This window comes from Lutjanus erythropterus, chromosome 11 (genome assembly GCF_056507025.1).
Source record: "Lutjanus erythropterus isolate fLutEry1 chromosome 11, fLutEry1.hap2, whole genome shotgun sequence".
Lineage (NCBI taxonomy): Eukaryota > Metazoa > Chordata > Actinopteri > Lutjaniformes > Lutjanidae > Lutjanus > Lutjanus erythropterus.
The window spans coordinates 3,632,918-3,650,055 of NC_139327.1; the positions used below are offsets into that span (position 1 = coordinate 3,632,918).

Here is a 17,138-nt window from a genome sequence, read left to right on the forward strand (position 1 = left end):
GTTACTACTAACACACTTAACATTAGCCATATACAGTGCATCCCTGCTTTGTCTCAGTATCGGTTGACCAGTCAATGGCCTTAAAAATGTTGAAGACCCCTGAACTAAGAAAATAAAATAATGTAGTTGAAAAAATTAGTATTAATTGATAATGAAAATAGTCATTATTTCCATTTTAATTTCAACCTTACAACATAATATGTGGAAAATGGAGGCTAACCAATAGAACTGCTGTGGTAATATTCCACCAAGCTCATGTCAGAATAATGCAGCCCACACACACATACACACACAGCTCCAGCTGAACTTCCCCAGACAGACATGGCCCCACAGTTTGCCAGTCAGTCACCCGGGTTCTCCATCCAGCCTCTGGGGTCACGACTCTCCTCTGAGTGACATGCTGAATGTCCGGGGGTTTCTCACCCTTCCACAACCCCCACTGACCAACGAGGCCCGGAATGCTCCAAGTGCGTCACCACTCGCTGCCTCAGTTCCTGAGCTGAGGTTTAGCACGCGAGTGTGATGGACTTTTCGTGACGCACGCTTAGCGCGGGCACACATACACTCACCCATGCAGACTGGCACAAGTCCTGTGAATGAGCAAAGTGGAGAATCTCAAGAAAAACAGACTGGTGGTTATTGCTAAGCAACCACAGGAGAAAGTGAGCGGGTGACTCAGTGTTTTTGGTTCACAATTGGGTTTTGACATGTCGGCCAAACAGACCTGCAGATGATGTACTCCACTCAAACCACTGTGGTGTTCCCAGTGCATCTTTTGTGGGAACGTCTGCAGATACACAGAACTGCATCTTCCTGCTGTGTTTAAAAAAAGTGCTTTAGTGCATCTGAAATTCTCCTGAGCTGGAGCCAAGATCCCCCTCCATCTGCACGTAGACCGTTGTCACATCAGACTCCCCTGAGAAACATATAATGGACCTCTCCTATACTGTACGAGTAGGACATGGCCGCAGGCAGAGTGGGTGGCGAGGGAATGCCAGGAACAATCTCTCAGCGATCTCCCAAGTAATGCTATCTAGCTCGATAATTAGACTTGCAGCAGTTCACTATGTATTTTTAGCTAAACTGTAAGTTGCAGGCAATTTACTGTACCTGACGAAATAGCTCTGTAATGGCCACACACACACAGCTGCTGGACACACACCAGGTTTAGTCACACATGTGTATTTTATTTATTTTCTTCCACCATCCACTCCACCATTCTCTGACCACTCCTCACGATGCACGCAGGTACTCATGCACCTTGCTCACGTGTATATAAGGGCTATGCCAAACAATTCAAAGCTTCATTCATAACATTCACTTTTGAACCTCTTTGAAATGAGGCTGAGAGTTTATCTTTTTTTTTTAACTGTGACAATAAATGAGGGCAAATTACCACTGTTTACCGTTAGCCCGAGTTTAATCAATAATAATTTAACCCAAATTAAATTTTAAAAAATAAATGAAAAATACCTTTAAAAATTTTCAGCTGGACTGTATCATTTAACATCACATTGTTTACTAGCTTGATAAAAATTTATCAAAACATTACACTATATGCTAGCTGGCAAAAAAAGTTAACAAAACGTTACATTGTTTGTTAGCCAGATAAAATTGAACAAAACATTGAATTCTTAGCTTGGTAAAAAGTTACCAAACTATTACACTGTTTGATAGCCAGCTAAATAGTTAACAAAATATTACATCATTTTTCAGCTAGCTAAAAATTTAACAAAATATTACATTGTTTGCTACCTGTTAATATTTGAATGCAAAAAATGTACATATTATGGCTTTAATCCCATGAATGGAGGACATTGTTTGAGGATTTTTTTAGGAATTATGATGATATTTGAAGCTTCATTCAAAAACATCTATAGGAGCTTAGAATGTAAAAGAATTACATCACAGCCCCATCACATATTAACACATACTGTACACACACGGTCACTCCCTCTGACATCCTCCTGTCAGCAGTTTTCCAGCTCGCCCCGTAGAGAATCTCATTCTGCTGACGCTAACATTGAATCACTGTGCTTCTGCCAGGGTGACCTATGGCCGCTCAGACTCTCACTCCTCACACGCGAGTGAGAGAAGAAGCCCCCTCTCGCTCCTGCTGCGTTCACATCCACGCAATCTGCTAAAAGCTACCGCCAACAGCCTCCTCTCCGTCACGATTGTCAGTCAGCTGATCTATGTGTGTTTGAGAGCTGCCTCATGAGTGACACAGGGAGGCAGAGATGGTCACTTCACACCCACCGTTCTCCAGCTGTTGTTTTCCTCCACGCCACGCACGACAGACTGAACACCGGTGTTATTCAAGCCTTCGACAGCAATATGAGTTATTAGCTGTGAAATCCTGCCTCGCTTTAAACAAAAACAGGCTGTCTTACATCATAGTGTGTCAATTTTATCTGTTGCTATGATGAAACATGTAGAACTCACTCTGGTAAATCAGTAAGTGTGAGCATGTGAACAGCACAGCGTCATGTAGTGTGTCAGAGCGTGACGGGGTATTTTGAGGACTTTTCCTGGATGATTAGTGTGAATAAAATCTCTCCTCTCTTTTGTCTGTGTGCATATGTGTGGTGGTTGTGGCGATTGTGGGTGTGTGTGTTTGTCATTGTGTGTTTGTGCAGATCTCCGACGCCCTTCAGCAGAGCTATGCTACGTCAGCGCTGTGGCGGTTCCTCAGCCTGGGCTATGCCCTCATGCTCTGCCCCTTCATCATCGTCCTGGGGGGCATGTTTTTCCTGGCCACCGCGCTGTTTTTCCTGGATGACAGGGAGAAGGCTGAGAAACAGTAAGTGACTCAGACATTGTTTGAATAACTCATCATTATTTCATTTATTATTTAGTCATTTATTCTTTAAATATTTACTACTTGCTTGAGATGTCCTGCACTGGCTCCAAAACTCCCAACACACCACCTCAGTGCACAAGGCTGCAGAAGTGGCAATAATATTGGTTATTCTGAGTGCCATACAGACACACAGAGGGCTGGGACTTTATCTGGACGATGCTTTACTCTTTAAAGGGAACGTGCACCCCAAAGTCAAATAGATATCCATCATTCCATCCATGGTCTGTAACCGCATATCCTGACAGGCTGCGGGGGGGCTGGAGCCTACCTATTATGCTGCATGTCTTTGGATTGTGGGAGGAAGCTGGAGTATGCAGAGAGAACCCATGCGGACATGAGGAGAACATGCAAACTCCGCGCAGAAAGGCCCCGCCCCAGCCACAAACTCCCCAGCACCCCAGCTGGCTGGAGGATTCAAACTCAGAACTTGTTGTTGTGAGGCAACAGTGCTAACAACTGCACCACCGTGTTTTCTACATGATAATATGTCATAATAATATGATAATATGATAGAAGTACAGTTAATGTAAGCAAAATGCTAGTTAACTAGCTAGGTAATCATTAATGTAGTTGCCAGCTATAGCATTTTGCTAACATTAACTAACTTAAGATGTGAATATACGTCACTCTTACAGGTCCCCAAACATCATCTTTTACCACCTTCAGAATGTGGTTTTCTTTTCAACATAACAAGCCTGGCACATAACATTTCTAAGTACATGAAACAGTAAAGGAGAAAGTTGACCGAGGTAGCAGGACTTAGGAGCAGTCAAATGCAAAACAAAACAATGTATAAGTCAGTAGCAATCGTTTTATAAAATAGAAAAATATATTTAAATGAAACAAAATAATTAACCATTTAATAAAGCAGTAGACATTGTTACTGTCCAGTATGGTACTGAGACATATCATGATATTGTTATATCCCTACAATTTACTCATCTCGCTTTTGATTTTGGGGTGAGTTGCCAAGTTTTTTGAGACATTGGCTGTAGCGACGTCTGCCTTCTTTTTAATATAATGGAACTAGATGGCTTTGCGCTTGTGATGCTTTAAGCGCCAAGAAAATACATTTGAACAACTCAACAACAGTGTCTCTTTCCTGAAACCATGACCTGGTTAGTCAAGATAATTTCATGTAGGAACTATTTTCTTTCCACTACAGAAAAATATGAGGAAAAAATTACTTTTTTATTTTGAGGTGAGCTGTCCCTTTCACCCTGATGCAGGGGTTTGGCGTGTGTCAGGGACAAGCTGCCCAGCTACGCCAACAATGGTGCCAACCCTGCAAGACTTAGAAAGGCCCCTTGAGCCAATAGAAAGCCCCAGTCAGCTAAAAGCGCTCCAGAGCTGACACAAGCTGTTCTAGCCATCAATTTGTTAAAGTGTGCTTACTTAGACTTTTACCAGCTACCGCCCCTCTCATTCATGCATTCATATTTTCCTCTTTCAAACACCAAAGACGTGAACCCGCAGGGCACGGTAGCTGGCCATGTCCATAAAAGGCTAAAACAAACACACTCATCCTCTTTCAGATGGTGAGACATGACTTCTTGTTTCTTCCTTACTATTTTTTCCTACTTTTTATCACATTGACTTACTCCCCTGGTGCCAGCGCTCTCAGAAATGACTTCCTTCCTGTTGAAGACGAGGGACATTTTAGGCAGGATGGCAGTCTGATGTCTGACGTCTGTCTGCAAGTCAACTTGTCTTCACCCTTTGGAGTTGGTTGCTTGTCTTTTTCCCACGCCAGACCCTTTCTTAAAGAGAGATGTGGGAGATTTTATGACAACATTGCCAGCATAAGCCTATTTCCAATCAGACGTACTTAAAATCTGCAAGAGAAACATGGAAACTGTCAACTTCACGTATCAGTGAATTTACTGCATTTTATAATCCCAGGGTCAAGCTGTAAATACTTCCTCTGTGTAATAATGTTAATATGCAGTTTTAAAGGGGTCTTTGCAGAGGCACCACTAAGCCGTGCTGTGGCTTCTGTTGGGTCTGCTCCAGGAAAAAAAAGGGAAGAAATGCAGAACAATGACCAAAAGAAAAGTCACACTACTGACGTCTTGCCAGGAATAGATACTAGTTTGTGGTCCAATATGTGGTTCAAGCTATCTGACCACATCATTGCACAGTGTGGGCAGATGGCACACGTTCATTCAAACTATATCTAACCACAAGCCGTCACTTTCACACTGCATGCTCCAGGGCAAAACTAATAGAGCAACAGATGGTGTTAAAAAAAAATCTGATATGAAACAGAGTCACTGAAGGCATCTGAAGGTTGTTCCTGAACGTCTCATTTTCAAAAATATTATTCTAAACACAGATGGTACTACATTTCAAAAATAACACAGTATCTAAACTTTTGTAATCACTAAGTTGATATTTATAAAGGGTTCATCGTTTTTACTAGTTTAATAAGTAATTAACTGTTTAGTAATGTTTTATATATCAGTTATAATACATTAATAAGAACAAGTTTGGGGTTTATGGGTTCTGTTCTATTGAGTCAAATCATTAAGCAATTAATAAAGGCTCAAGAGTTTGTCACTTTCTAAAAAGCAAACAATTCTCCTGTTATAAAGGCTAATAAGTCATTAATACATGTTAATAAACATCAAATCTGCAGTTAATAACATTAATTAATTTATGGTGATAAATAGCAAGTCTATAGTTGAGAATGTCAATAAGTCATTGATACATGTTAATAAATATCAAGCCTGCAGTTAAAAATGTTAACAAGTCAATACATGTTTAACATCAAGTCTGCAGTTAAAATGTTAGCAGATTGTTGAAAATGTTAATAAACAAAAGATTTGCAGTTAGAATTTTTAATAAACATTAATTCTTGGTAATGAACAACAAGTCTGCAGGTAATAATGTTAACAAGTCATTAATTCTTGGTAATAAACAACAAGTCTGCAGTTAAAAATTAAAGATAGTCAGCCTTATAAGAAAGTGGTAGCAAACTTTTTCCTGAACTACACTCACATGTATCATATTTGATGTGAGGATATTACACTGAGAATTCACTTTGATCTGTAGTGAAGATCAATATTCTCCTACTTTTATTTCCATCTGTATTTACCAATAACTGTCCTGTCAGCATAGTTCAACTTGTCCTCGTTCACCTCTTCCTTTGCTGGTTTGTCTTAGCCACAGATGAGTTAATCATACACCAGCTTGTCAGATTACATCCAGGTGTGCATATATATATATATAAATATACAGCCAACATACCGCTGCATACCTCACATACACTAAAGGCTTCTGCAGAAGTGTACAGATTTGTATTAAACATTCCAATGAAGAAAAACCTCCAACTTAAACAGCAGCAGCTCTTATGTAACAAGCTGCAAACAGCACCTCAGGGACCAAGAAATATGACAACATCCACAACTTTGTACAACTCGGCTTGTTTCATGACTGTGATATTTATAGATTCCATTCACGCTATAAAGCTCCCAATTTATAAATTCCCCCTGACTTTACAGAGCGCTTTGCTGCTGTTTTTTCCCTCCTTTGAGTGTGTCCTCAGATACACAGCGCTATTTATAAAAGGCACGGAGCCGAACGAGTTACTCAGTGGAGCGCGCCTTTCTATTTCCAGCCTTAAAGAGTGCTTTATTATTTCTAGGTTGTTAGCTTTTTTTGGCTGTGGGGTTGCCATTTATAGCTCATGTTCAGTGCATGCCCCCCCCCACGCATTCACCCAGTCTACATTTACACTTAGTGAGGTGTGAGAGCAGAACTGTCTCATCTGCCTTGCCAGTGTGCCCTGACAGTGCAGACTCAGGGTCAGGGCAGGCTGAGCACTGCAGCCTGCAGGATCAGAGAAGTTGATGACTGACAGTTCGCATGTGAGGAGAGAAATTGGGAAACATTAGTGAGGAAAGAGAGATTATTCGGAAAAAGAGAATAATAAATGTTGAATGTGGTTTGAGTACACTAAGGAACTGGTGTTGCCATGTTCAAGAAATGTAACCAAAGTGCCCCTTGGATGCCCCTGTGGCAGATAAAACATGATAAAGCGCCCTCTAGGGTGCCCTTTCAGTGGAGACAATGTGATAAAGCGCCCTCTAAGGTGCCTCTCCAGTAGACAAATGTGATGAACTGCCCCCAGAGTGTCTCTCCAGTGGAGAAAATGTGGTAAAGAGCACTCAGAGGTGCCATTCTGATGGACAAAAGTGATAAAACACCCTCTAGGGTACCCTTCCAGTGCAGAAAATGTGATAAAGTGTCCTTCAACGTGCCATTCTAATGGACAAAAGTGACAAAGTGGCCTTTACAGTGTCCTTCCAGTGCAGAAAATGTGATAAGGTGTCCTCTAACGTGCCCCTTTTAATGGACAAAAGTGATAAAGTGCCCTCTAAGTGTCCTTACAGTGCAGAAAATGTGATAAAGTGCCCTCTAAAGTGCTGTTTCAGTGAAGAAAATGTGATGCAGTGTTATATATGTTACCCTACATGCTAGAAAATTAGTCTTTCAACCAAATATAAATTTGTTTAGAATCTCAAAAAAGTTGATTCACAGCTGAAACCAAAAAATAGCAAGTGTTTCTTGGGAACCAAAGTGATCGTGTCATATTCAACAAGTTTTTGTGCATTGTGCAAAGTCCGTTGGCGACATCCTTGATTATAATGGTTCTCCTAAAAATTGGTGAAAATGTGGGCTGGTTCACTACATAACATCAAGGTTCCAAGAATCTTGAACAGAACCGGTTCAGGAACCAGAGCTAATTTGGCAGAAAAAAGTTTTCGGAGAGTTTTTGTTCGTCTTAAATTTATAAAACTTTTCTTCTCTCCGCAGGTTGAGCCAGCTGACACGACCGCCCTCCTCAGTCAAGGTATGACCAGGTAAATTGCCTTTTCTCCCTAAAGACACTTTTACACTTTAGTGCTTTTCACATCAGCAGTTTTAAGAGCAGTTTAAGTGGTTGATAACAAAGACACAGTCTTGGAACATTAACATTTATAGGGCTCTCTTCTCATTAAGCATCATGCAGCGCTCCTTTCATTAGGAGGCCCAGAGATCTGAGAACAAGATTTTCCAGGACTTAAAAGACACTTTGGCCTGAGGCTATCCAAAGTTTTTATGGCAGTGTAAATGCTGGAGGTGATACACGAGATGATACACAAATGATTGATCTGTGACCCGTTTCCCGTTTCCATTGTGCTCAGGGAGTGTCCAGGCATTCTTGGAGCGGAGTGATGGTAGTTATTTGAACAAGTGTATGGATATCTTATCGAGACCTGAGCTGCCTTCCCTCCTTCCTGCCTTTATCAGACTCACACACGGTGCAAAACCTCTCTAATTATTAACTGGGCAAAGAAAAGACACAATAATTGGCAGCCGACCAGCCAACTCTGCACTCAAGGACAATAGAGAGCTACTTGTGTTGCTGGTAAAGAATAACAAGATTAAACCCTGACTCACTGATTAGAAGGATGAGGAATTTGTTGTGACTTTTTTGTAAAGGTTATCATGTTCAGCCCAAAGGTCAAAGTTTCCTAATCATTTCTTTAGAACCCTGTCTGGCTTTATTTGTCCTCTAAACATCCATCAAAACACTGCATGTACACAAAAAATAGGTCATGAATGTGTATTCTGCTAGGATTATCACCACCCCCCAGTAAGACTGTGTGCCTGCTCAGTGTGAAATAATGAAGGTCAGAAAAAAAGAGGGACGACTGTGTAACAATTAAATCAACCCCTTCTATATTTTGCTGTAGCTGTCCTACAAAATACAAAGTTCTTGGTCTTCAAGGAATAAAATATCGCGGCGAAGGTTTGATCATGAGCTTGCGGATGAGAGTTTTTCATGATAAAACTGCACCAACTTGTGAAAACCAGGAAATGGCGGTGTGAAGGATTTCTAACAGGATGGTTAAAGTTCAGCTCAGGTAGCAGTGTGAGCTGCCAGTTGCAGCTCCCTGCAGTATTTGATGGGAACTGTCGATTTGGTGGAAAAACTGTATAGAGGTGCAAGTTCCTACAGGCAGAAGACATCCTGTCTTCATTTTAACTGCAAAAAAAACTTTATATCATTGCTGGCTATTTTCTCAAACCTTTATTTACATTTCTAGATGATTTTTTACTTTCCAGACAACTATTAGTTTTAATTTAGAATAAAAATGCACTTTCAGGTGTATCCTGCTGGTCTATCTATCATATGTCAGTTACAACTGCTGTAAAAATATTGCCGCTTTCTCCATTCAAGGACGCTTTGACATCTGACATTTCAGCATCAGCTGATGAAAAGCATTGTGTCTGAGTTTCAAGGTTAATTTTTATTATCTCCCTGCAAGATGCTGTATTGTGTTACAATATTTGGATGAGGGGATGCAGTTGTCGTCCTACGACACATCTCAGGGAAAAAAAATAGAAGAAGAAGAAGAAGAGTGCACAGTTTCTGCTTAAAAATGTGTGTGAGATTTCTGTTAACAGGAGACTCTTGGGTCTCCACAGACCCATTTTTATTCAGATATCTATCAGAGAATCTTTACCATGCCACTTTACCTCACAAAAATATTTACTAAATTTGGAGTGTTATTTAGCGTCAATCCTAACAAACTGGCATGACATCAATGGATGCTTTAAGCTGCAGCTCTGAAGCCACATGCAGCTCTTTAACCCCTCTCCAGTGGCTCCCTGGGACTTACGCAAAAAGCTACATGGAAATGAATAACAGTTAATTTGTTATTGTTATTTGATTTTTATTTGTCTCTGAAAAAGTTGAGACAACTCAAAATTTCAAGGTAACATATTACAATAGATTTTTGAATTTTGAGCCCAACTCAAATTCACAAGTTTTGAAAAAGTTTTACCAACTACTAATCTTTTGTTGAGATAATTTGCTTTACTCCTTTAGACTAACTTAAATCTTTGAGTTTTTGAAATCCCCAAAAATGGTATTAAAAATGATAGAGTAAATTCATTCAAGGGAAAGTGAATGATGGTTGAAATTTTGATATTTTTAATTAAAACCATTTAATTTTCAGGCACCAAAATAATGACAAATCAGGTTCACGGCTCACTGTAAACAACTTTTAAAATAAATATTACAATTTTCTTTAGTTTGTAAAGGTGAAAGATTCAAGTTTATCTGAAGACAAAAAGTAAATTATCTCAAAAGTTTATATCAAAACAAGAGTTTGTGTTGGGCTTAAAACTAAAAAATCTATTGCACTATACTGCCTTGAAATTTTGAGTCATCTCAACTATTTAAATACAGTGTGTTAAAAATGTGCGTCATAGCCTGCGTCTGTGGCTCGGTGCCTTTTTTTTCTAAATTTTGACTGTAATTTTTTTTTTTTTTTTTTTAAAGTTAATAGTTGCAGCTCCAGACAGATATTTTTTGGTCCACTACTGCCCCTGAAACATGGACAGATGTAATACTCACACACAGTGAACATATGATTTCCTCCGGACTTACTACACTGTAACTAATAATTGATAATAATTGAAAATAGAAGATTTATTGCTGTGAATTCTGTCTCAGACAACAAACAATAAGTAAACACAGATCTTCTGAAAGGGATCATGTGAATTTTGTTCATTCAGCCAAATTTCAAACCTGCAGTGTCAACGTGTCCTTGAATTTCCCAACAAAGAGATCGCTCACTTGCTGCATATCTGCATACTTTAGCCTTAAAAACAAGTAATAGTGTGATGGATTACCCGTCACAAGCAACTCCGAAAGCTTTGCAAGTTGATTTGTATTGTGCACTGACGAATGGGAGGTAATGGCTGTCTTGAAGGCAGGAAATCAATCTAAAAACTTGTGGTATGATTTGCAAAATAGTCTGCAGAAACATCAAGTTCACGCAGTCGGTAGCTAATGGGCTCCAATATGCAAAACAAGCAGCATGCTCTTGTACTGTAAGGACTGCAACACCATTACCATTGACAGGGTGACATTAGCATGCACAGCTAATGACAGGTGACATGAAAGGCTCCCACACGGCTGCCACACAGATCAGGTTTCAGTGGCAGTTTGTGCTCTCAGCCTGAGGGTTTCATCAAATCTCTGTCGCACACAGCAGCTAAAGCAGTTTGTCCCTGCTGTCAAAAGGGGCTAATTATAGAGAACAGTGGTTACAGCTACATGAGGTCAGAGTTGAGTATGCCTGTGAACTGATCATTTCTATTCTAAAGTGAGCAGCCCAGGCTCTCTGTGATTCCCTGATTGATTTCCAACATTTGTTTGGAGGATAATCCAATCAGAGAGGCGATATTTCCTCCCTCAGGTCTGACGCGCAGATCAATACAGTTCACAGTTCAACGGCTCTCTGATGGCAAGTGGTCACCCGTCACACTCACTCTGACCACTGTTCCCAGTGGTCCAGCATGCTGAGCCACAGGGAGGGGAAAGAAGATATGTGGTGCCATTTGAAGCACTGTGGTAGATTAAAGGGATACTTAGAATTTTTTTAAGTGGGGTTGTATGAGGTACTTACACATAGATAGCAGTCAGCACACTCCCAGTTTGGAGGGAGCTAATCAATATTCTGCTGTGGACAGGGTCAGCATCAAATAATATTTTAGCCATAAAAAAAATCTGTAAAAGTTTGAGTATACACTAAATATAGAATCATCTCAACTTTTTCAGATGGGAAACTGCCATTCTGTAAGCCAAATATTGTTCTCTCCAAACCAACCAAACCCTATTGATAAAATCAGTAATTTTACCTCAGAGAACCATGGGAGTTGCTGGCCTCGATCAGTTAGTTTGTTTGCATTATTGTGTGACTTTGGGGCTTGAGAGGGCTAGTTTGGAGTCACCAAAGTCAGTAACACAACAAACTGACAGATCAAGGCCGTGGTAGACCAGCAACTCCCATGGTTCTGTAAGGTAAAATTACCAATTTTATCAATGGAGTTTGGTTGGCTTGGAGAAAGCAATATCTGGCTTCTATATCAGCTGTTTCCCATCAGAAAATGCTCTCTGACAGCAAGATAAAGCACTTAAACTGGTATTGATATTTTTAGGTGGTTCACATGCTGTGGTCTGACAGGTCCACGTTTGACATTGTTTCATTGGGAAAATCAACAACGTCGTGTCATCCAGGCTAAAGAGGAAAAGGACCATGCAGATTGTTACCAGCACTAACTTCAAAAGACAGCATCGTTGATGGTATTGCGGTGTGTTAGTGCCCATGGTATCATGGGTAGCTGTCACATCTGTGAAGGCCCCATTAACACGTTGCCATCCAGACATCACTGAAAGACATGTCTGCTAATTTCAGTGAGACAATGCCAAGACATATTCTGCACGTGTGGCAGTGCATGTCCAACAGTGTGTCTTCGTAGTAAAAGAGTTCGGGTACAAGACTGGCCTTTCTGCAGTCCAGACGTGTCTCCCATTGAAAATGTGTGGAGCATTATGAAGCATAAAATATAACTATTTTTAAATTGCTAAAATAGCAGTTCATTGCTCAGCTTCCTATTCCGGTACCCCTGCTGCTTCTCCAAACTGGGGGTGTCCTGATCTCAATCTACTGTAGGTAATACTCTGACTATGGTTGAGTAACTCATACAACCCCACTTGATCCAAACTGTCACTTTAAGGGGAATATATAGATTACAGAAAAAGTGTTTGGCTCTGACAAGGAGTGGAAGCGAAGGAGAAGAATTTAGAGGAGGAGAGAAGAGACACACGACTGCTGAATAAATGAGGATGAAGAGAAGCAGTAATCGCCTAAGCTGTTATACATCTCAAGCTATTAATCTCCAGTGATGCAATCCCAGACGGAGATCAGATACACTGAGATCCAATTAACTTCCTCTGCAGGAAGAACCGGCCCGCGCTGACCAGTTTCACCCCACACCGCATGATAACTAGAGGACATCCCCAGGCTGGAGGCTGTCAGTAGATCAGCGTGAGCTGTGACAGCGGAGCTTCACGCTCATTTATTCAGTGGCCACAATCCCATAATAGTTGAGGAGGAAAAACTCTGATCCACTCCGAACTTAAGCTGTTAAAAGTGTTTATACAGCTGCAGGCACATACTTTCCTTCTTCACACTCTTATCAATCAACAAACGCTCTGAGGCGTCAGTCAGCAGCGCTCAGAGGGTTCATGGTACCGGGCAGGGCAGTGACCACAGACCACACACACACATACTGGATATACACACACAGTGCACAGATACACTCAAACTACAGCTGTAAAGGGTTCTTCTGCTTGAACCATTTGTGAGCAGTTTCTCACAAAACCCTCCATGAGAGGTTCAACAGAGAAACTTTCTATGCTGTAATGGTTCCCCTTGGAACCATCTCTGGGTTCTACCTTCCACCAAGAACCGTTCCACCTTCTGGGTGCTAAAATGAATCCACCTTGGGGTCTCTACTGGGAACCATTTTATATTATAGAGGTTTTATTTAGAACCTACCCGGGGGTTTCAACCAAGAACCTATATTCCAAGGGTTTTATCCAGAATCCACCCAGGGCGTTCTACTGAGAACCCTGACAAACCCATGACAAAACCTTGATGAAAAAGTTCTTCAAGGATTTCAACACTTTGAAGAACTCTTTCTTTCAAAAATGGTTCTTTGCATGAAAAGAGTTCTTAAAGGAACCTTCAGTCTTACAAAGATCCCTTGACAAACCCTTTCTTCAACAAAGGGTTCTTCAAAAGCAAATGGTTCTGGATAGAACCTCAGCCCTTCAAGAAGAAATTATTTGATAGCCTTATCTGTACCCTGTATAGTTTACAATGCTCTCAGAAATGCCCTGAACTTTGACATCTTCATTTTTCATTATCAAATGAATATGAAAAAGTACGGGACCATTCACTGCTGTCTCAATCCATCCTCCTTTGAGATCTGTAGCCACGTCAGCCCAGCTGACTTCAGTCCTCGCAGCCAAAAACCACTACAAGTCCCTTTGATTAGAGTTTATTCTCTTGCCAGACCAATCAGACCTCCCCTTTGCCTGAGAAGCCAACAGTCTCCACAGCACAGTGAAGCTGTGAGGAGGCAGGCCAACCTCGCAAATATCAAAGCATTCACGACTCTAATTATCTCTATGTCACGCTGGCATTTAAGCGTTTTAATTTCAAGTTTGGCTCATAAACAATTCACAGCAACATCTGACACTAATAATTGAGTAAAATGGTTCGTCCCACAGAGGACTGGATCTGCAGCTACACAACCAAAACACATTGTTTTGGAGAATCCTCTAATCCTCCCGTTGAAGCTGATATCCTTGTTTGTATGATTTGAAGCCGTTGTTTTTCTGGAACACATCAGGGAGTCTGCACGTGTGTACCAGTATATGCACCAACGTAATTGCCTATGGACGTGTCTGTGGCGTGTGTGTGTGCCTGTTTGAGAGTGCGAGACACGAGCTCGGAACATCGCTCCTCGAGCTCTCTGCACTAATCCTATTGTAGCAGCAGTAGTAGCTTGTGTACTGGAGCATCCAGGGCACCGTAGTGACAGACCACAACAAACAGCGGGACGCACCGCCATCTCTCTCATCGGATCTAAAGAGATCACAAACCATGGCACCATGAACGCTAATCTCCAACTGGAGTGTAGTTTTCCCCCTCTGGTGCCACATTATCCCCACATATGAGTTTTGTTTATGTTTATTTGAACAGCTGGAAGAGATCTAAATGAACAAAATGGTAATAAAAGTCTGTTTTAGTATTTATTTTATACTTCTTCTACACTATAATTGAATGGGAAATATTGCACTTTTTACACCACTTTTTTTTTACCTGACACCTATAGTTACTATTGATTTTGAAAATTAATATTTTACATCCAAAACATATAATCAACATGTTTTTTGTCACTACTGATAATCTAAAATACAATAATATATTACAGCAGACATTTAGCTGCATAATAAGGGCTTATACTGTGAAGTACATTTTGCAGATAATGCATGTGTACTATTAACTGTAAATAAACTCACACTGTACAAAAACTAGGCCAAACTGTCCTGGATACAAGTGCTATGAAGTCATTTGTAGCCAGAGTCAAACCAATCAGAAAAAATAACACTTAAATATACATCAGCATGATAAGAACCTAAAATGACAGAAACTATCTTTGGGAAATTCTTATTTCATGTGTACTTTTTAGTTCTTGTCCCATCTGTTAACATGGAGGGGTGGGGTTTATGACCTATACTGCAACCAGCCCCTAGAGGGTGAGCAAGATGTTTTGGCATCACTTTTGGGGAGCTGTCATGTCGTCCATCTTAATATCCGTCAATGCCCAGTGCTTATATTAATGCTTAAGATCTGTGCCCAAACCCGTCAGGACCCGATGGGTTCGGGTTGGGTCGGGCCTTATTTCTTGCATATTTCACAGGTTAACGTAGGGTTCAGGCTGTACTATATTTTTTTATTTATTTATTTTCATTTTTCTACCCAGTTTAGTTGTTGACAATTCAAATTACCCACATGTATTGTCCCTGTCAATGAAAATTCCTACTGTTTGGCGCATAGAGGAAAGCTTGTTAAGAAAAATGTCGGGCTGTAATCGGGTTTGGGCTGAAATACTCTGATGAGGGCCAGTTTCAGACAGAACTTTGTCAGCATCAGGCCACAACAGGCTCAAATTTTCAGACACGATTAAAGCGATAACTTATATTTGAGTAAGAGTCTCGATGTTACAATTTAACTTGTAATTGAGTACACTGACATTGCTGTATTTGTACTTTGACTTGAGTAAAAGATCTGGATGCTTCTACCACTACTGGCACACTAACCATTTTAACCACTAGCCTTAATGATTAACATTAGCCATTTTCTGATGATAGCATTCATACATCAATAGAACAGTCAGAGATAATTGAACATTTAAATCAAAGTAAATCATGTAATATTTTTACATCATGCAGTCTAGATTCTTGCAAAAGCTTAGTGAAAGCCTCAGAAATGTTATTTTCCACCAGAAAAGCCTTTCCTTTATTAATCGTTGATTATGCTTGGTAAAAATTTGATATGTACATTGTATATAAGCCCCAATCTGCATATCTGGAGGGACAGACTGTGTGTTATTGTGGCTGTTGTACAGATTAGGGGGTCTGCATTAAACAACCAGTTATGTGTTGGTATGCTGTGTGCAGGGAAATATTTAGGTCACAGGCTGGTGGTGGTGTGGTGCAGGCGTTATCAGGAAGGTCCTAACAGATGGCCCAGGAGCTTTCGACCTCCACATTAATTACATGAGAATGTCCTGTGGTGAGGCCAGACTCTAACCGCACTGTTTCCTCCCCTCTTTCTTCCTTTCTTCCTTTCTTCTGTTTCAGGTGACAACCAAATGAGGAGTCGTCTGAAGGAGCAACCAAACTCAATAAGGATGACGAGATGGAGATAAAAAAAAAAAAAACAACCCGAGGGCAGCTGATCCACTTCTTTAAAACCACGCCCATGTTCTCTTCACCATCATCATCACCGCTGCGATCATCCTCCTCTCGCTCTCGGCTCCTGCTGCTCTTCCTTTTTACACGCTCTCCGAGGCTGCTCAGAACTGGAATGAGGGAGCGTCTTGCCCCTCCTAGAAAACGCCTCTAAATCACAGGCTGGTGAGAAGGCGCACAGCGGCGCGCCAATGCCGGCCGACCCGACAGCTGGTGTCCTCCTCACCTCTGTCTGCGAGGATCCACTGAACCTTCCAGGGAGGAGGTGGGGTGGCAAAATCCCCCGCGACCCCTCCGACTCCTGATGCCATACTACTGAATGCTGACCATGAACCTGCCCTGTCTGTCTGCCTGTCTGTCTGTATGTCTCTTGCGTGTCTGTCTGTCTGTCTGTCTGTCTGTCTGTCTCATCGGCTGTCAATCTGCACCAAGTGCCATAGCGTCATTACATTCCTTCAGACTTTGCACTGACCACCATCAACCCTCATGACGTCATCTCTGGCTGTGTTTACATGCACACGATAATTCAGCTTCTGGCTGTGAAATTAGATTGATTGAGCTGTTTATGTTTGCACTGTAAAAACAAAAAGTTGTTGAGAAAACTCAAAATTTCAAGGTAACTTACTTTTTTAGATTTTTGAGTTTTGAGCCCAACTCTGACTCTTAAAGCTACTACAAGGAGTTTTTAACTTCTTATGGAACAGTATCAATTTAATAATGATGCCTGTATATGACCTACATAAACAAACAAGACCATCAGTAAAAAGGCTATTTTTATATAGTTATTTTTAATGCCTCATGTCTGATTTTTCAAGGTAAAACCTAGAGTCAGTAGTGCATTAGCCACTTAAAAAGAAGCAGGAGACTTTTATTCAAATAAATTAA

At 40.8% G+C, this 17,138-nt stretch overlaps 1 protein-coding gene across 1 annotated transcript in view; it reads left to right on the forward strand.

Annotated features, from left to right (window-relative positions):
- Positions 1–16,643, forward strand: part of spns2 (SPNS lysolipid transporter 2, sphingosine-1-phosphate) — a 96,382-nt gene extending 79,739 nt beyond the window's left edge. Inside the window, exons 11-13 of the mRNA XM_084730489.1 lie at positions 2,640–2,803; positions 7,682–7,728; positions 16,143–16,643. Of these exons, the coding sequence (XP_084586615.1) occupies positions 2,640–2,803; positions 7,682–7,724 (207 nt within the window). The 3' untranslated portion in view covers positions 7,725–7,728; positions 16,143–16,643. The remainder of the gene's footprint in view (positions 1–2,639; positions 2,804–7,681; positions 7,729–16,142) is intronic.
- Positions 16,644–17,138: the final 495 nt, after the last annotated feature.